The 22194-nt window shown below is 35.6% G+C and overlaps 1 protein-coding gene across 1 annotated transcript in view; it reads right to left on the reverse strand.

Moving 5' to 3' along the window:
• The window catches only part of HCN1 (hyperpolarization activated cyclic nucleotide gated potassium channel 1), a 192069-nt gene that overhangs the window by 80203 nt on the left and 89672 nt on the right, over window positions 1-22194 (reverse strand). The window contains exon 3 of the mRNA XM_033086073.1: window positions 10260-10421. Within this exon, the coding sequence (XP_032941964.1) occupies window positions 10260-10421 (162 nt within the window). The remainder of the gene's footprint in view (window positions 1-10259; window positions 10422-22194) is intronic.

Raw genomic sequence — 22194 nt, forward strand, 5'->3', positions numbered from 1 at the left:
TTTTCAAATCCAACCTTTAAAGTCAACTGTGAGAAGGAACACAGTCATCAATGGAAGGAAGGTCATCAGAGGATATACATCAAGGCAGCTTTCAAAACAGCAAAATACCATGTCTTTTAAATTATCTCTCAAAATACAGTTGAGAGACATCATTGATAAGAAATACACATTATATTGCATTTTAATTGATACCATGCATATTTAGTTTCTAATTCAGATTTTATGTCGCCACCATTAATGGCATTTTTTTTTCTTTAACATTATTAATGAGAAAAATTTTAAAACTATTTTCTAGATAGTCTGTGGGCAGATGTCTACATATTTGCTGTATGGGTAAACAGTGAGCACTTTCTTATCTCAAGTCTGAAAGATTTTAAAAGCAGAAGAATAAAAACAACAAGCTTTCATCTTTTATTTATCTGTACACATGCCAACTTTATGTTTCCTCAAATCATGTTGCAATGGTTGAGTGCACTGGCTCATGCTTAGAAAAAACTCAACCTCAGATGTTCTATTTCTATTTAAACTGTCGCATTCCTTCTTCTTCTTCCCCATGTCACTTTGTGTGGGTGGGAGGGTTTACTAGAGTGGCTTAGGTTTAGGATATTTAATTGATCTGCAAAACATATTTACTTAGGAGCAATACACCATTAAGTGTAAACGCACTTCCTCTCTGCATTTGTACGTTTCCATAAACATCTTCTTTGTCAAGATGCAGACTGAAAAGACGTAAGGGGACCTCATCCTTTCTTATTCATGCAACTCAGAAATTAATTCATTTATTTCAAGTTTTATATGTACAAAAGTGTAGGTAGCAGCATGGCTTTGCTGCAAGAGTAAAGTCATGGCTATTAGAGTTAGAGAGTTACATGAAGGTAAAAGCACATTTAAATTTCCGTATTCCATCTGTGTTTCATATAGAGAGATGGTGGCACAGGACAGGCAGCATTATGTGAATGGCATGGGTTATGAGAGGTCATCATGTAGAGACATCTGCACACGTTCCAAAAAATTCCAGGGTCAAATCTGTCCTTACCTTCTGGAAATGTAGTATGCCTACTCATTGTTCTTGAGTGTACATTTCCAGGGTGAGCTCTTGCATATTCTAATCACATAAATCTTAGTTTTATTTTGCTTCCAGCAAACGTTTTTATCAAGGATGATGAAGTTAATTTCTGAACACTTGGAAAAAGCTATTAAAATAGACAGGAAACTCCCTCAAATATTCTTCTGTTAACATTGTTCTGGCAACATTTAGCTGAGTTTAGGTTTGCCATAACTCTTCTAGTTGTATCTAAGAGATAAATTTAAAGTTCTTTACTATTAGAGATAAGCAGAGGGATATTATATATTACTGAAAAGAGTGACAAATGAGTGGTATACTGCCTTTATTCCTGACCAGTACCCAATTACCCTTTGTAAAACTGAACTAGCAGTCTGAGTGCACTCCACTTGAAAACACCACTACTAAGTAGCCAGCTGTTCAAAACCAGTCATGTTAATTCCCTCCCTATCTATACCAATGCAGATAATCCTGTTTTGATTATGTGTACTATTGTCCAAGTCCTAAGCTACCCTCAATTGCAAGCTAATTCATCATCTTCCAAACATAAAAGATCAGACACAGTGACTAAAATGATAGATGTGATGGATTGGAAAGGGAACATGAGTCATTTGTGAAGAATATGGTCATTATTTTCTTATCTCTTTCAAATGTCAACTGCTGGCTTTCAAAGAGATTGTTTCAAAGCAACTCTCTCATGTTAGCAGCACCCCAAAATACAGGGAATATTGTGTTATTAAACAAGGTCTCACAGTTTATATCTCTCTCTGCTCCAATTCACTTCACAGGAGACTGTCATGAATATTTTGTAATAAGCACCAGGGATTCAAAGCAAAGAGAAGAAAATAAGGTAATCTCAATAATGTTTGTTTTTTTTTTTTTTTAATTTAGGGGGAAATGGTTTTACTTTTACAGCTAAATTAGATCGATTAGTACATTATTTATATCAGTTTTTTTTTTTTAAGTCTAATAACTTTTTAATGATAGTATTGCTTCCCCTCACAGGAGGAAAGGAAACCCAGTGCAAATTATTAAACGTGGCATATGGCCAGAGAAAGTTTCACCATAGGGCTTGGTTCTTTTCCTTATGTTGTCAATATCTCCTAAATTAACAAATATAAAAATCCAGATAGCAGAAAGAAAGCAAAATATATTTAAAGGGCATTCAGTAGTTTAAGCTATTGATACTAAAAGTATCCACTGTTTGCTGTTACAATTAAGATGCAAACATCTGTACACACATCTAGAAGATATTAAAAATTTACTCATTAGCAATAACATTAAATAAGATGCTGTATATTTCAGAGGATGTAAAGATTTTCGTCTACAAAATCTTTTCCATGATTTCTATTAGATTCAATTTTCTGAAATTTTTAGACCTATATATGAATTAGTTCAAGTTGAGTGTGCTCAAATGAGTATATGTGCAGAAAGCAGGAAGAGCAGTAAAGCAGATGCATCAGAGCAATCTTAAAGAAAATTATTCTATATTTTTAAAAGAGGCAAAATACATGCATCCAAATGAATTGTGATATCCCTGGCTTAAATGTATAAATAGTACGGGCAAAACCATTTCAGACAGACATGAAGGTAAATTTGTAAGATAAAACAAATGGAAGAAAATATAATGCCATATATTTCCTGCTCTTCTCATGTTTTGGTAACCAGAAGTGAAGGCAAATTGAGACTTCCAGTTTTACAGAGAAGTTTTTAGCTTCATTCATATTTAAATCAAAGTGAAAGTGATGAAATATTGAAATTTCCATGGAGAGACAAGTTCATAAATAACCAAATTTTCAAAAGAAATATCATAAAACCCTCTTTTCTTCATCAAGGATTGGGAATCCAGATTACAGATCCTACAGACTACTGACATAGGTCTGGTAGACACAGACCTGTATCTCAAGTTTCTCATGTATCAGAGTGACTTGGTTTAGAATTACATGAAGCAGAACAAGGTATCTTGCTTTCATAAATGTAAGTATTCTAAATGCACAATTTCAGATGGCCATTTTTCATGTCTAATTGCATCCCAGTAGGGGCTTCTCTCCAGATCCACTTTAAATATTAGAATGAGTCCGATGTTAAATAGGCGTGTGAAAATTCAGCTTTGACATGGCAAAACCCACCAGGTAAAAGCAGTAACATCAGTGCTCTTGAGAAAATCTGATTGTGGTAATGACCCCTTAATAAAAAATGCACCTTGAGCAAACCACATTTTTGTGCAGTCTTAAATCATACAGATCAAGAATAAGGCTGTGCATTTTAATTAAGGTTTGCAGAGAAAAGGGGGAAGATTTGCTGAAGAACAGCTGTATATGAATGGCATCCATCTGGATATATCTGCACTGAGTTTATTCTGGGAAACCTGGTCTGGCATAAATATTCCAAGAGTTCAGTTTTTGGATACTCCAATCACTAGAGAAAAGGCCACCCCTGGAGAGCTACTTCCAAGTAATTTTTTCACATTTATATTCCAGTTCAGTCCAGAGTACCACTACATGCAGATAAATATTTTAAATTTACAGAGTGAAGTAGACTGATCCAGCTACCCCCAGAACAAAGGGAACACTCACTTCTACAACAGAGAATCTGCTTTTGGCCATGTGGTACTTAAAATACCTCCTGAATATTTCCTCCAGGGCAAATGTGGGATACAAGGTCCTGAAACATGGTAAGTCCAACTCAAGTTTTTACTTTAGTTCACATTTTTTAACTTCAGAAATGGCTTAGAGCACACTTTATGAAGTGTGTTAATTTTCCCTAGACTTTAAAATACAATGTGCAATTTCTTCTATTCTTTCCAGTGTAAGGCTTACATAAAATATTTTGTAGTTTACAGTTACCAGAAATTCCTTCACAGTATACTGCAGCATAAGCATTTATAAGTTGTGATGATTCTTGAGGGAGAAACATGGAAACTAAATTTTGATGACAAATAAGCAAATTCTTCCTTGCATCTGCTCCTTGACATATTTTTACTAGCTCTTTCAAAAACACAGAAGAAGTGTGGAAACAAGTTAGTGTCTTTCAAGTGTATCAACTTGCTTTTGTATGCTCCATCTAAATAATTGCTTCATTATTCTCATCCCCTGTAGGGAAGACCAGCTTTGGATCTGAAAGAAACAGAAGCATGCAAGGCAGCCAACTAATTCATTACGGAATTTACTCTTTAGCAGCTATTATCACATCAGCAACATAGTGCTACAATCAACACTCACAAACGTGTCCTGATTTGGATCCTTCCTCTAGGTTGCATTAAGCACCAGTATCTGCTGAAACAACTATCACCAGCAGCATTAAATAATTACATCCTACAACATTAGTTTTAAGCATTTTAGTGAGAGTAAGGTAAAGTGGCAGGGCTTATGACAACAGTTGAGTTTGCAATGCTAAACAATTTTCAGAGTTGGTGAAGGTGGGAATACTTTGTATGAACGACTATTTTCCCTTTTGAGGCAGTTATAACCCAGATATTGAAGTATAACTTTCCCTATTGTTAAACTCTTAAAAATTTTTAAACCTCACTGTAATTGATTTAGCACCTTCATTTTTCAGTTCTTAAGGTTCTACATTTTAATTAGATCATGATGTTAAGACAATAATCTACAATTTATAATCAGAGAAGACATTAATGGCAGAAATAATATACAGAAAATAAAGAAATCTCAAGAACTGTAAGGCTGGGGAAACCTAATAACTGTTTCAATCTAAGCACATAAGAAATCTACTATCAAAAATACAGTATATGAAACATCAAAAAATGTATAGAATATTACACCAAAGAGGTTGGAAGGAAACAAGGAGTTTGGAAAGAAAAATTATTAAAATTATAACTACTTTCCGTTCTAGGCCTGCAAAAGCAGACTGCCTGCTAATCTGTCAGAGAACAGAGGAAAGCTTAAGTCAAAATCCATGTGGGCTTCCTAGATCCTCAGCAATTGTGGTAAAAATGAGAACCTGATTTGTTTTCCTCTTCATTGATCACGACACACTGAATTAAATCAACTGTGTCCTCGGATACTCTATTTCTCTAGTCCCCACTAGCTTGGCATAAATTTTTGGTATTGTAGTTAAAGCACGTCCTCAGCCTGCACTAAACCCACCTTGTCATTTAGCACTGCACATCCACAAAATTTTCCTCTGCTGTTTCTTTTACAGTCAAATCACACAAATTAATATATTTTCCTGAGCTAATACATTTTTAGGCCTATCACTTCATGCCAGACTGGTAAAACAAGTCATTACTTCATCATCTTAATGCAGGAAGAAGCAGACTGACCTCAGTGACTAGGTCAGTGCTGAGGGCAGGAAGGACCAGTAACTGAATTCTGAACAGCTGCACGTAACAGAAGCAATAGAATTACTCACTGTAGATTTAAAAATATTTGTGTCTTAGTCCTAAAAATGTCTGTTACATATTGTTATTACCAATATCACCATATTTCCAAATTGTGTTGCAAACAGAGTATCTGACTTGAGCAAATCCACTCATTTTGATCCCAGTCCATCTCTGATTTGTAATTTCACACTTTTTCCAGTTCCAAGAAGCACTGCACTAACCAAATAGACACACATTAATATAAATACATGAGTACAAAACACATTAGAATACCAGTATACCAGTATACTGGTCCTCAGTGCCTCTAGGAATCATGATTTCCATACAGTCCATACTTTTTAAGCACACAGTATAAGATTTGATTTACATAAGTATTTATTGCTCAGCATTGCAAATGAAATAATTCGAATCTAATGCTTTAAATATGGCTCTATAATGTTTCATAATAATAAAAATGTACTCAGAGACATTTGTGAAGCTCTAAATGATGACTATCACATAATGATCAAATGCAGAAAAGTATCATGAGAAAATCAGCTTCCCTAACTGCCACCTATAGGGAAGAAGGTGCTAAGTTGATGAATTATCAAAAAACCAAAACCAATGCAGAATAACATCAAAACAACTGCAATGAAATACTTGAGCTCTACTAAGTTAAGCGGAGATGTCACTGAAAAGAAAAGTGATTATGTAATTGAAAATGGTGCTCATTAGTAAGAAATGTTAAGAATTAAAATTATAGTTTTGGATGGTATACTAAATAGCTTTTTTATATATTATATATATGCTAGCACAGTTCTTAGGGCAATATAAATCCTAACCATCTCCTGCCTTTTTGAATTTCTCTATCAAATATTCATTTAAGTAATTCATTTTATAATGAGAGAGACTTCAAGACTCTACAGCAGAAATTCCCAAATTCTTTTACTAGCAATGCTGATATCATCAGGGTTTTGATGTCTGATTTACTTTGCCCCTGAGGAAATCATGAGATAAAAATGAGCATCAATACAATGCAAAATCCCAGGTTACTAAATACATCCTAGAACACCCCGAGAGCTGCAAACAATTCAACTGCAAGGACAGAAAGGAAAAGACAAAATAAAATAAATCAGAGTACCTGAAGGGCTCTTGCTGAGCAAACATCGGCTGACTGCCAAGGGAAATGCCAGAAAAGTAAGGCCTTTCCAAAAGCTTTACAATCTCTTTTGGCTTTTAAAAAACTCACCATTCGAGTTAAATTCTATACCACTCTGCCTGACTTATCTCAGAAAGGGAACATTACAAATAAAAGATATGTAAAGACCAGGTAAGTAGCTTGCTTAAGGGACCATATGTTTTTCTAATCATACAACTAATTATTGCAACTACAGACAGGAAAATATAGGTTGGGAATCTTCAGATAGTGTTAGTAATGATCTGCTGCAAGGTAGGCTTTATTACAGGCTGTGATGTTTAGATGGCCAGATGGCATCAGTGGCAAAAGTGACATCTCTCATCTGTACTTGGCTACTAAAACCCTTCCCTATAAGACGTGACTGGGTGAATTCATCAGCTGGGACCCACACACTGGTTTTGCAATTACTGCATCTGAAACGGAATGCAGACTCTTGTTTTCTATAGACTGACTGTAGCAGAGGACCCTCGTGCTTTTCTGCTTTTGTGAGTACCTATTTGTATCTGTAAGTTTTACTCTTAATTTTCGAAGGAACTACCGACTCTAACTCTGAGGCATGACAAAAAATGTTTAGTCTATCAGTCATTATGGAAGTACACTAGTCTAAAGCAATGCAGATCAGAAAGTTGAGGATAAGTTACAGAGGGAGCTGCAGATAATAGGTTTTCTGAGCCAAGGAGAAATTAGGCAGCATTACTGTGAAAGTCTGTGAAACTTCTTCAGAAAAGACATTCTTTAGAAATTGAAAAATGCTAGTGTTGAAAAAACTAAAACAGACTTGAAGAGCTATATTCCCTCCTATAAGTAATTAAAAACTTACTCCTATAAGTAATTCACTGCTATTTTATCTGTAATGTATGGGCTGGAATGTGACAAAAAAGGTGGGGAGGGACAGCTGCTACTTACTTTAATATTACATTTATCAGTGTTCTTTTTTCTTAATGACCAGTACACCAATATTCTTGAAGATGTCAGCTCTGTCATTTCAGTGCAAGATGAGGGCCTATGTTAGGAACTGCCAAGAGGTTCAAGCTGACAGTACAGATACAATACAGGTCCACAGTTATTTCCATGGCAAAGACTTTATCAACGGGATCTGAACAATTTTGTTGAACTACCTAGGCTGTAAGTTGGTACAGTGTTAACCAGTGGTGATCTCATCCCCTTTTTACAGAGAGGGATTTAATTTTATAGTGTCCTTCATGTCGCTTTATGAGGTTTCTACTAACTTTTCAAAGATATAACTCCAACTAATTTATTTTAATTACATTCAGTCACATTGTTCAAAGAGGTAGTAAATAACTTGCAACCTGGATTCATTTTCCTGTTTCTCTGTGACATTAAGGTTATTTTCCTTTACAGTATTTATAAATTAAAACCACAAGCATGTCTAAGGCATTTGGATACTTTAGTGTATCAGTTCAGGCAGATGAAACAGCTTTCAAGACAAGGTTTTTAAAAGTTCTTGCACTCTGAAGCCTGAAGGAATTAATGTGCAAGACAAGATGGAACTGTGGACAGGAAGAGTAGGCTGGGCTGTGTCAGTCGAGATGCCATGTCACCCTTCTGACTACCTTACTTCCTTTATTAACAGATATCTGCAAAAGCTTTGACTCACTACTGACTCATATTTTGGAAAACTGACTTTTTCTGGCTAAGCACACATTGGCTTGAATAAGTCTTCGAGCCAGTGATCACAATTAATAAGTTTAAAATTTTACTTTGTATCCAAACCCCAGTACCAGGTGCTGTCATCTCAGTAACAAAAGTTAAAATTCAGAGTAGATTAAATTTTTAGATGCTACAGTATACAGAAGAGTAAGGTTTCCCTCTTGAGAAAGCTATTGCAGTATCAGGAACATGAAACCCTTTCAAACTCCAAAGTCATTCCAAAAATAAAATAATGTCAGACTCTGAATGCACACATAACCATTATCATGATCATCATTATCAAGCTCCTTCTGTTTCTGCTCTCATTTTAGAGGACTGATATTCCATGACAGTTTCACTGTCTTTTTTTAGTGTTAAAGAATTAATTCCCAGAGACTGGAAAACAACTAGGAAATGTCTTGTAACACCATGACATGTCTAGAAGTCACTATTTCCCTAATAGTGGTCTTAAATATGCTCCTGATTCCAGCCTGACAGCCCACCATTCTTTGTCTTGCCACTGCCCCAAAAGACTGCCTACACTGTGAAATTTATATGCAAATTTCTTCCCAGTATTCATTCAACAAAAATTTCTGATTAAAAAAAAAAGAATGCTGCAACTTTCAGAAATGATCTTTCCAAGATTAAGTGGACAGTAGGGAGAATATTGTTTCCTTAAAAAATAACCCTGAATGTGGGTAGGCAGAAAGAAGGGTCTGAGCATGTTCATAGTGTGTACAGCTTTCTTAAGACTGAATGTTGCTCTTAAGGAGCAGAGAGAATTTCATGGTTTAGTGTTTTCTAAAAGTTGAATACTTCAATTAAGTGTAATCCAAGGCCTCCTTTCATTCGCTAGCATGATTTTCATCCAGATCTTTTAAAAGCTGGTAGAAAATTCATGCTTTGTAAATGTGAATGGAAGATGTTAGAAAGCAGAACACAGAATACAGGAGAATGGAAAGATGTTCCAGTCAGCACTGCGGTGACCTACTTTTATTGTAGCAATCCCATTTTTTGAAGATATGTCAGTATTTTTTTTAGAAAAGCAGGCACAATGAGGTGTCAGCAAACATGCTGGTTATCATTAAAGATGTTGTCTGATGACTGCAAATACTTGTCTGTATGACTGACAGTCTTAGTCAAGGAGCTCCCACATTAATGTGCAGTATCATGTTCCTAAAGGAACAAATACTGTTATGGTTCTACAGTAGGAACTGAGGACACTGAGCAAGATGCCCATCTACAATAAAGGCAGTGGTTTATGGATCCTAAGATTACAAGAAGTGGAGACATGTATTTTCAGATTACCATTGAGAGAGCTGCTTGGGGCCTTTTCTTTTGGCTATAGGCCCATTCCAACAATTTCACTGTACTTCCTATAAAAATGTTCTATATACTGCCACATTACCTGACTCGATAAAAAAAAAATTATTTTTCACAGCCATTGTCCTTTAAGTAAAAAATCATTACCCATCTTTATAAATAACACACAATCACATTCTGTCCTTGAACATTCTGTTCCCACACAGAAAACGATCATACAGTTGAATCTATTTATCTTATTTTACTTATAAAAATCTTGATCTATGTATTGGAACAATGGATCATTACATGACTCAGAAGTTTACAAACTGAGGATAACATGGCATGAAACTAACACCAATAATCTACCTTCAGCAGCATTCTGAAACTACGGCCTAAACTGAAAGTAGTGGTGAACTGAGTGTTTCCGTATTTCTTTTGGTGGCGTTTTTTAGGAAATAAGGGTTAATAAAATGGAATGACTTTAAATCTAAAAGTATTTTCTGGCTCATTTACTGACAGTGAGTCAATATCATTTTATTGATCATGAGGACTACAAAACGGACTTTAGTTCATAAGCAAGTGAGTCAACAAGATGTGAAAGTAACCTTGAATAAATTGCAGGGCAGTATATTACTAGTCGTGTGTTTTTACACTAAATTCTGAATCTAACTGTTTAGGAAAGTAATATTTAGAAAGCACAATGAAAAATGAACAATACTTACAACCATACCGTTTAGGGACACCCAGCAATCTGGTGGGAAATCCTGGAGTAATGGTACTAAAAACTGTAGACAACCATCCCAGTGGCACAGCAGGAGCATCATTCCAATCAGATTAAAGATTCTCACCACTGCACTGGCCAGATCGTACGTCATGTGGAAAATCTGCAGACAAAAATTACAGGTGATGTACATGTTGCAAATCAGAAATGAAACTCATTTAATTCTCATCAGGCAGTTTAAAGGAAAAGAAGTGTCATCCTGAACTTCTAAAAAAGCTGAGGTTTCTAAGGCAGGATCATTAATTTCAGCACATTAATTTCAGCAGAGAACCATACTGACACACCTGACTCTTGGCTGCATGCCAGTGTTATGTAAGCTGCTGAAAAAGGCATATATTGGATAGAAGTCACCCACTAAAGTGTTTTCTTAGAGCCTCCAGCTCCTTTCAAATGAAGTAAGATTCACAAATTACAAAATACCTGGTAAAGCTAGTGGTACCATTACTTGGCTGTGAGTTTGGTATTTAAATACTCAAAAGTTGTGGGAGATTTAATGACCCCTTTAGAAGATTCATTTTTGCATTTATTACCTTCTCAAAAGCACAAAAATCTGAGTGAAGGAACAATACAAGTATTAAATTTTTTGGTTTCTACTTCTACACTTTTAATCCAATTTGCATATAGCAGTTCACCTCTTAATCATTAGCATTTTCCTAAATACTGATAATTCTGTGGCTACTATATAGGCTGTAGTAGCTAAACTCATATCAAACTCATACAGTAAGCTGGAATTCAATGTATTCCTCCATTCTTTAGACACAAATATTTTGCATCTGCATATATCACACATAAAATTCTCAGCAACAACAGAGACATTTTCAGGTTTATCACGGGCAAATTTGCTGGACAGAACTTGCATGAGGAGTAGCAGTCATCTGCCAATATAGTACGAAAAAATGCATTTAGCACTTATCTGCTATATTGGTTTTAATGTACTTCCAATCTATAAATGCAGACATACTCCATACTTCAATCAACTAAAGATAAATACTGTAATATGCACAATTATCACTATGCAGGAGTTATATTTAGAGGCTGAAGAATGTCCAGCTGGTGTTTAAAAGTATTTTAAGTATAAAACACTAATTAATAGTATGGTTAGACATAGAATACAGAGGATTTAAGACTGAAAATATCAGACTGCTAGAGATATATGGGCATATTGGTACATGATATTTTGCATTTTTAAATAAAAAAATTCACGCATAAAAGATGAAAAGTTTGTGCCCTTACTTTTATCTAAACTTAAAGCAGAGATGAAGCACCCACATTGAAAGAGTGCAAGTACAAATATGGAGAGCACATTATGGTGTCTTTAACTTTCTGTTCATGGGAGTTGGTTGTTGTTTGAAAATGGCAGTCTATATTCTGAATCCCAAAACTCAAAACCTGCATATTAGATACAAAACATGATTTTCAGTCTGGGGGATTTAAAGAGAATGTATTCCGAATTCCAGTTCAGCAGTCATTGGAAATACAGGGTGATAACATAAAGCCTATCCAAATACCATCTAGCTGCTGCCAAAATTGAGAATATAACACTGATAATATTTAGGCAATACTGTAAATGGAAAGAAAGTGTCACTATTACATATTTTTCTTTCTAAGTAACACATTTATGTTATAGTTATTTCAATAGCTTCAGTTTTAGTAGCTGTTATGAACCAAAATAGTGGATGTGTGCACTGAAATTATTTTATTTTGAAGAACTGGAAAAAATAGCAAGGATTACTACTGGTTTGGAACACTAGCTCTCATTTAGGTTGTACTTTGTCTACAAGGTCCCTTTACTGCAACTGCAAAGAGTAGATAATTTCAGATCACATGAAAAGTGTTGGAAATTTTCCCTCAAGTTTCCCACCAGGTTTTACTGTAAGAGACCCAGGGAAAGACATGACTGGCAAAACTCTCCAGAGCCCAAAGCCCAGCAGTCTCATATACCCAAGGTTCCTGAATTCTCATCCTGCCTCTGCAAATATGGGCTTTGGCACTGTGGTGTTTGGTTTAGGTTTTTCAAGGACTATTTTAACTTGCCACTACTTTCTTCAAAGCTTTTGCATTATTACTGTGTCTCTGCCAAAATGGTCACATACTGCAAGAATGCTAAAAGGTTGGAAATTCTGTACAAAACCAAATCTATCAATGGAAAAGACTGCCAACAGTCTGTGTACACCACTGCAAACTTCCATAATTTCTGAAACTGTTGCTCCAGAATTAGTTTCTGTGAAGCTTAGTGTTCAATGTTAAAAATGCTTGAACATATCGAGGATATTATCTAGACTGCACAACATGGTAATATTTTATCAGCATTTAAGTATACTATTCTTTTATCACTTATCTTTTGCCTATAGAGTCTAATATTTGTCTATATTTTTGCCTATATAGTCTAATACCCTAATAACTGTGATGCCTCTGTGTTAAAAAAGGTAACTTCAACAGAAAAATCTTAAGCAACTGTTGGAAAAACATTTTTAAAAATCTTCACATATCCACTCTCCAGCAAGTAATATCTGACATTTTTTTCTTTGAAAAGGGAGTAATGGAAATGGGTGTTTGGTTGGGAAAAAAAAATAAATACTGCAAGCATACATTCTACAGTGTACACAGTATTTTCCCAGAGTGTTGTATTTACACTTGGGAGGTGCAATGGGTGGGATGTGTTGATTTTTTTTTTTTTTTAACTAACCACCAAAATGCCCTGTAGACTGAAGTCATATATTGCATATATTAATCTTCTTCCATTCAGGAATTGATTGCGATACAACGAAACAAGAGAAGTAAAAAAAGCCATATTTTTCAGGTTTTTTTTTAATGTAATCACAAATTAAAATTCCTGTATTCCTGTACATAATGAGCCTCATTAAAACTCCTAGGAGGTATGTGAAGTGTCGTTTTCTCAGAGATAAACTGGAGGACAGGAAACTAATGCCATTCCTTTGAGGGAAAGGTGACTTGCCCATCAACTGGTCCTCCAGTGAGATAGGACAAAATATAAGACCACAAATCAATTTACTTTGATTTTGCAGAAACAGTGTGTGTTCAAATCTCTCTGTTTCAACATTTTTTTTTAACAAGAAACTATTCAGAACAAAAATCATTCAAATATTACCACACAACTAAAATTAAGCCCATAAGCCCCTCACTCATGTAGTTAAATATAAATGCTTGGTTATCATTAAACATTTACCATGCAAAAATGCCATGCCAATAAGATGAAATTACATCTGTAAAATACATTTGGAAATCTGGCCACTTTATTTAGATTCCTAATTTCACACCTAAATATTCAGTTTAACCAGAAAGAGTGAAAATTTTGGACAACCCATTTCTAAAACAATTACTAGAATTACTTAAGATTACTACACATGAGAAAAAAATTAAAATTTTCCTGAGAACTTACTCTTCCCACAGTTTAGTTTCATGTAATATGAAGGATTTTATAAATATTTCTCTTTTTTCATTACTATTCAGCTTCACTTCAATTGCACATCATAGTCTTTGTTACGTTTGTCTCTGTTTGGCTATAGCACTGCCAATTTCCATGGTTTCCATATCCTTGAAAAATGTTTAATAAAAAATTTAGCCTGTGAACTCACTTCTAAGAACTAATAATTTCTTTCTTTATTAATTTTACAAGCTTTTATCAATAGCCTGGAAACCTTAAATTTTTTTCAAGAATAAATGAAAATGCATCTGACAATGGCTGAAATGGAACCACAGTATTTTGGTACACTGCTCACAGGGAACAAGAAATTGCAGAAGAAGTCAGACTTCATATGTTTTATCTCAGTTTTCACTCACACTTTATTAATGACTCTTTTTATTCCCACATAAGAAGCAGAAAGCAGACTATTATTTCCTCACATTTATAATGGAGTATAAACCTCAAATTGGTCCTGCTAACTTTGATTTCTGAGCCTGAGATGAAAAAACTGTTTGAGTCTTACCAGCCCACGTGCTTTAATTGTATTTGAGGGCTGTCATACTAAGTTAATGGCACATGCATAGTTTAACCAAGTGAACACAAAAGCTGTTGAACTGCTGTCATGGAATGCACAGGTTACCTCTTCTGACTTCTGATAACTGATATGTAATATTTGTTCAGCTGTGATTTTTAGTCTAGTTCACAATCATACAATCATAGAACCATGAAAAAGTCGGAAAAGACCTCCAAGATCAGCAAGTCTAACTTTTGACTGAACACTACCTTGCCACCTAGTCCATGGCAGTAAGCACCACATCCATTGCTTCTTGAACACTTCCAGGGATGGTTATTCCACTGCCTTTGATTTTTAGGTTCAGTTTATATAAAACTTAATTTATATAAATCAGAATTTAACTCTGATTAAATGAAGGAAAACACTTCCTAATCTCCTAGAAAAATTTATCCAAATCTCACATCATTGAGTTCATGCAGACACTTCTTTGACTTTTCAGAAGTACTACAGGTGCTTAGCATCACAAAACTATCTTGGGTTTAATCTTCAAATGGAGATCTGCAACATGCCTTGGACAACATGAAATGGCACTTGCACCAAGTGAGCTGTGTGGAGTCTGGGATGTTAAACAGCCACAGTGGGGAAAATGGGAGACTTGCTCCTGTGCAGCTCTGGAAGGCATGCTGGAAGCTGTTCTTACAGCAGTGGAACTCCAGGCTAGACTGCAGGGCAAAATAACAGTTATAAAAGTGACAAGGGTTTTTTTGACTGAGTCTTTGGGCCAACCCAAAATTATTAGGTTTATCCCTCAGAGCACCAATCAAACAGAAATTATAAACCGTAGGCCTGAATTCTCCTATCTGAGCTGAATGCTTACTTTTAGGTAGTAGTTCCAGCAAAGCTACCCTGGAAATAAAATAATATAGAGGGAGAATACAGTGCCTCTCTTTGAGTATCCATCTCTTGATCTTCTTTAAACAATGAAAGGCAACCATAGGTTTTTTTCTTAATCTATTTCATATTCAACAAATCGACTTCAAAAGATATTCGTCATAAATATCACTTGGGACATTATGGGTCTGATTCAACTCCTATCAAAGCCAGTTTCTTTGAGAGTTGCAGGTTAGCACACTCTACACTGGAAATACATTGCACAAGCAGCTGAAAACATGCCTTGATTGAAATGCCTGGCTATGCCCTCAGGGTAACATTTTACACTCAACTGACTCCTGATATGTGTGCTTAATTTTATGATAAATAATTCATCATTGATAATTCAGTAGTGGGAAAAGGTATACAGCATTATCTAATCCAATTGTATTTGTGACCTTAAGCTGGCAACAAATGCAAAGATCTGCTTCTGCTTTAGTTGGCCCTGAAGGGAAAACACCAGTGATTTAATAAACAGAGCAAACTATTTTTAATCAAACGTACTCAGAGAAAAAGAGCTGAGAATGGCCTATTTTATGTGACCTTTAAAATTCGTTACTTTCTAGATGGAGTCAGTCTGACATTAGGTTTTATAATAGAAGTCCCATTTATTCCAATTCAAGGAAATGCACAAGTAGAAGCCAGCTTCTGCTGATCAAAAAGAACAGCACAACAAAATAGAGATGTGACACGTTAAACCTGAAAGGATTGATATAACTACTTTGTCGAAGGAGCATTTAGGCAAGACTTGAAAAGGTCACATATAACCAGAAAGCAATATTTATTTACCATATATAAATTCAGCAATATTTATTTACCATATATAAATTGTGGAATAAATTCTTCAAACATCATATATAAATTCTGTAAATTGGCCAATGCCATAGTAAATATTAACTCTCACACAGAGGGCATGACTTCACTCTCAGAATGTGTGGTTTTGTTATCCTCGTGATAAATGTATGGGACCTGTCTTGACATCTAAATAGAGAGGAGCAGTCACTTAATCTCCTCAATGAAAAAAGCAAGCAAGTGACAAAGGATTCAGGATTCTGAAATAAAATCACCAGTGCTAATTCTCACTTTTTCTACAGAGTGGAGGTCTCATTCATCACTTATATCGATGACACAAAGCACCTTATTAGACTAAGCGTTTATCTTAAGTGAAGCAAAGTAAAAACAAACCAAAAACATTTCACAACTGTCTGAAAGACATAAACACAGAATATGAACAGCTTGCCTCTGTGACAAAGTTCAGCTGTAGCTCTTCTCCTTAAGTCATGGTACCAAACTGAGTGTGACCAGATGGCAAATAACACTGGAACTGTACATGAACACAGAGACTGAGTTTTGGCAGCTTGAAGTGTAGGTCTGTTCCCACTTCAGCATTATATCATCAGCATCACCTGAACTTCAGCTTCAAGCTTCTTGATGGGTCAAATATTTCCACTGAACTCAAGCTGGAGACCTCTGAGTGTGGAGCTGAGCTAGAGGGGACATTCATTATCTTTCATAATTATTTATATCTTAAAAAGAAGGCAGCTAGGAGATATATCCAGTCTCTAAGTGGCTCAAAATATTATTTAAGATTTTTCTTACTAGTTGAACCAGAGGAACTGTTTCTTTTATTAAAGTGAAGATGTACTTTGACAGCAACAAGAGAAGAGAAATAACTTATTCTCCTTCAGTCTTTGCCAAGGCAGGGATTCCCACTATGCTAAAAAGGCAGTTGAACAAGCAATGTGAATCCTAAAAAATATCACTGCCTACAGCTTTTCAAATAGTAGATACCTGACTGCATTTTTAAAAATTAATATCAGATTATGAAGTCTATATTCCCCAATTTTAACACATTTAAACAAGCAGTATTCATCCTCAGTGAATGTGAAACAAGCAATAAATACCAGACTTACATTTACCAAGAAATCTACAATAAAATAATCTAAATCATTTAAATGCCAAGACAATGCAGGCAGAAATATCAAAGTCTTCACAAAAAAATGCATGCCTGATAAAATTATTCTACAACATTTTTGGTAATTCAAGACTCTCAAATCCTGAACCCATTTTTATTTTCATTTTTAAAGCATAAGTTTGGTGGCAATTACACTCTATCCTCAGCCCACTAGGTCCTTTCCTCAGAGACAGATATTTTGGAGAGAGAACAGAGCAGTGACTGTACCCTAGATTGAAATGGGTGGGAAATGATCCAGTCTCCAGGTCCCTAGATCAAACAACATGATTCAATCAAAACGAATAAACACACAGCAGTTACAATACTTTCTAGGCATTTATAAATACTTTTACAATCATCATTGCACAAATGGGACACGTAACCAACTTCTTTCAATCTCAGTATTTTCCTGACCTTTTTAAAATTTTTTTTACGGTAGTAATATTTTTATCTTCCCATCTCTGTGAATACCAAATGAAATCAGATATTCTTTCATAGTAGATGAAATACAGAAAGATTGGATGTACACAGAAACGTGGAATTTTTTCACATTTACAAAAATTGTATCTGAAACTGTTGTTGCAAAACAATTTTTTCACTAGATCTGTATGTCACAGGTCTCAGTAGATGCGGGTTTGGGAAGTAAAGGAAAGTGTGTGTAGAAAAGCCAAAAAAAGTTCTCCCTTGTGTGATGCTAACTCCTTCTTAAAGGATCACTTTGAGATTTAAGTGGATGGTTCATTAACCACAGTTCTTTTTACATGATGCCTTCTCCCCAGCTCACATTGCCACAAAGCTGAGCTTCAAATCAATTGTCCTAATTACAATATGGCAGTGTAATGATCTCATTGAAAACAGTAGAAATAACAAAGAATATTTCTTCTGGGGAATTAAAGCTGGTGTCTTACTGAAGCTGATGAAGCTAATCTTCCAAACATGGAAATAATGGTAAGGAATTGAAAATTAAAGTAATTACGTTAAATTTCCTGTGGAATAAAAGTTCTGAGATGAAACTGGTTCTAAATGCTTTCTTTTGATAGCATGTAATACCTTTCTTTGAATAAGCCCAAGAAATATTGCTTTATGAGGCACAATTGTTTCAATGTTTATAGATTTGGGTTGCTAAGAATAGATTTAGGTTGTGAATAAAATAAATAAAATTCCATAACATATTGGAATCTGAATTTTGCTTTTGATAGTCATTTAATTGAAGAGATCGTAGACCAACAGTTACAAAAAACCCCAACACTATCAGTACAATTCCAGATCCTTGAATAGTGATATAGCATGAAATTTGGAACTGTTCATCAGTTGGATGCTTAAGGCTCCAAATGAAGTCCATTTGTTCCTATGATGATCTTATAATAACAAATACATTTAAGTCATGGATATCATAATAACACAGAGGCATAAAAATCCAGGAAATAACACCTAAAAGTACATATGCAAATAAATTATTCTTCCAGGAAGGAATCAGTGATTTGTGGTCTAAGTCAATGCTTCATAATATTGACAAATGATTGTAAAAGTTATATGGCTAATTGAATGAAATTATAGAGAACCTTTTTTGTGGGAAGTGCAAATGAAGTCTATAGTTAAAATCTTACTGCCACACAAAATCACAGAGGGGATATCTTTTAGATTTGTAAGGGTTTAAAAAAAATTAAATTTTAAAAAAATCCTCAGCAAATACAAATAATCATAATCTTCATAATCTTAAGAACCTGCCTCAAAAATCACCAGCAGAATTTAAGAATTCAGTTGTCTAGTAAAGAGCAATGTACAGCCAAACAAACCAAACTAACATTTTAAAGAAATTGCTCCAGGAATTTGCATACGATAGTCTCTCTTCAAAAATACTATGCTTATATGAGCTGAATTATTCATGTGCTGAATTATTCTATTTTTCTGTGTTCAACGACTGACAAATACATGGCTATAATCATTACAAAAATTGAGAGTATGCTTGCATGCACACAAACATGTTTTGCTCACAGCCCTTAATACTCATAAAGTTTCTACAGATAGCCTGGGAGTTTAAAAAGCGAGAGATTGAGAGAAAAAAAAAATATATACATATATGTGTAGTATTAAAAAAGAGGAAATATGGTAAGAAGAAAAAAGTATTTTTTCTTGGTCTTATTTGGGCTCTTTGATTTTATCTATTCTTTATCTATTTTAAATTGACACTTGTGTCTGAATGCTAAAATTTTTATGCATTCAATACAGAATCAATTTAATTTTACATTGTAATGCTATCAACTTTAACAATGAAAGGCTGGGGGCCCATTATGTCTTGACTTTTTCCATTGTTTTTTGATAAAATAAATAAATATCAAATAATTAAACGTTTTAACATGGTTATTTTATTATGCTAAGGTATTTTGAAAAAGAAAACTGCTAGTGTACAGTAAGCTTAATGTGTAAGTTCCTCTCATGGTGTTTTCTATAACACAGTATCTCAAAGAAAAGTTCACATTTAGTAACTTCTTCTTTTTTTAAACTAGCTAACCTCATTAAATACAATGCCTAGTGGGAATAATGGAAAAAGACAGATCCACTAAACTGCACTTTCCAAAAGCCGACTCTGGTTCCCCACCAGAGCTCTTGCTGACACTGGAGTCACCCCAGGTAATCACCTGGGCTGTCTCTACAGAGACCTGGACCGAACATTTTATACCAGTCAGATTTTATGTGACTGCAAAGTATTGAGTGATCTGTCATTGAACACTACACAAATAAACATCTTTTACACAACTAAGGCTGCTCAATGTATGCTTTCAGTTGGCCATTCGTGTTGCAGTACAACCACACACACCATTGTTTTTCCCAGGAAATTCTCTGCCTTCTCAACTATTTTGATTTCATGTATCAACATTTCTGCTGATCATTTCTAGATGTTGTTGCCAGATCTCCTCCAGACCAGTATTTAAGTCCAGCCCACACCTGGTAACAAGAACAACCTTCTGTGCACTCATTCCCTGCACTCTTTCAGGGATCTACTGCCAGGGATTGTCTGTGGGATTGTCTGCAGCCTTTCCCCGTGAATCCATACGGACACCAGAAAAATCAGCTGCGTGTTGCTCCACAGAACTACCTGCTACATCCTGTGTTCGACACACCTTACAAGTTCAACAAAAAAGAGTGAGTTCTTTTTGGTAGATGTCCTACCCAGACCACAATGCTGAAGGCTCGGCAATTTAGGCTGTTTTCTTACAGCTTATTATCTACAAAAGTGACAAAATTTCATCTGCCTTCAAGAGCAATTCATGCAGCCTTTAACTCTCTGACCCCCACCTCCAGTTCCAATCTGTTCCAAGAACAGCAGCAATTAAAGCACCCTCACAGCAGGATGGTCAGGGAGGGTTGGTGCTGGTGTTAGCTCTTCCTTGATACCACAGGCTATGGGTCAATAGTGTGTTGAAATACTGCAACACCGAGCACAGCACAAAGCAAAACCACCTCCCATTTCACACTTCCTTTGAACCAAATGCATTTCACTTCTGCATTCTGAGGGGGATTAGTATGCTAACCCCTGCAGAGGCATTTTGCAGTGGCCTGTTCCTGCTTTCTCTGCTGTCTCCAAAGTCCAGATGGAACCAAACTGGCTCATGAGCAGCACCATAGCTCATGCACTACAGTCTGGCAGCCAGTGGAGAAGATGTGGTGAAGCAAAACTGCACACGGAGAACTTGAACTAAACATGCTCTTCTTCTTTGAATCATCCCATGTGCCCCTTCTTTTTTAGTTCTTCCTCAAACAGAAGGAAAACTTTGGAACATTTCCTTTGGGATATTTGATAGTTTTCTCTTTGATTCCATTTATATTGCTGTTACAACCTTCTTGCTGCTGGTTGAATGCATTCCTCTACAATACAGGTTGCAATCAACTTTTTTCCTTTGCCATCTGTTTCTGTCTAGTCCTTATATTTTACAGCTCTAAGCATCTTGATGTTTCCTTTTCTGTTTTCTCTATATCACTTATATTTAAAAGAAAAGAAAGATTGCTAAGAAAACATAGAGCATAATTATTTTAAAGAAAAGAGTATTCTTACTTTATTTTTTTCAATTATAAGCAATTGTAAATTAGTGTTGAGATTTTGGCTCACTCTGTATTTTTAAAGGCAGATTCTTCTGGTACTAAACATCTGGAGGGAAACTATTTACTTTCAGTAAGTAGATGAGAATTTCTCCCTGATTTCTGTGCTTTCTCTTATTCTTGTTCCCCAGAGCATCCCTGCAGTACAATTTCAGTTCATCTATTCCATGTTCTACTTTTTCTATACCCTGTCCCTGTTCCATACCCACTTTTTTCTTCTATACACTCCAATGGAGAGCATGAATATTATATAAAAAAAAAATTCACAAAATATTCTCCAGTGCAGAATAAGCAACTCTTCCATCCTTTTTTTAGAGTGACTCTACCCAATGGCTGCCATGAAAACGTCAGTGCTCCCTGGGTCCTGCAGATTACATCTCTGTGACTGTCTGTGATGGAGACTGGCAAGAAGAAGAGTAGCAAGGACAGTATTGGCACAGAGAGCAGAGTGACAGTGGGATGGAGAGGTATTTATATCACTGCATTTGGCAGAACCAGCAGTAGGTGCTTCAAGTGTTTCCAATGGCTCTGGTGCAGCAAATAGCCCAGGAAGAGAACAACAGAGAACACAGAGGTAGCAAGAGGGAGGAGGATCAATACATGTAAAAACCAACTCATCATGCATGGAAATATGGAACAAGCAGCACTGAAGCACACCCCAGAGCAACAGGAGTGGTGAGTGCCAGAAGGAGCACTGGCCTGCTGCCAACAGGGCTGCCCTTCCTGACATTGTCAATGCTGTATACAGCCAGGAGATTTGGGTTTGTTCTTTGTTTTTTTCCAGTTGACTGGGTTTGCCCATGTGCATGATCAAGTGTGTAAGATGAACGCTTTATAAAGAGTCAGGGTGTCTAGAAGTATTTTGTGGGGATTATGGCAGACCCTCTTATTTATCAGCCCCTCTTATTTCTAATGAGGTGGTGAAAAAAAAAAAAGAGGAGTTTCCAAGCAACCCC

The sequence above is a fragment of the Catharus ustulatus genome, chromosome Z (assembly GCF_009819885.2).
Source record: "Catharus ustulatus isolate bCatUst1 chromosome Z, bCatUst1.pri.v2, whole genome shotgun sequence".
Classification (NCBI taxonomy): domain Eukaryota; kingdom Metazoa; phylum Chordata; class Aves; order Passeriformes; family Turdidae; genus Catharus; species Catharus ustulatus.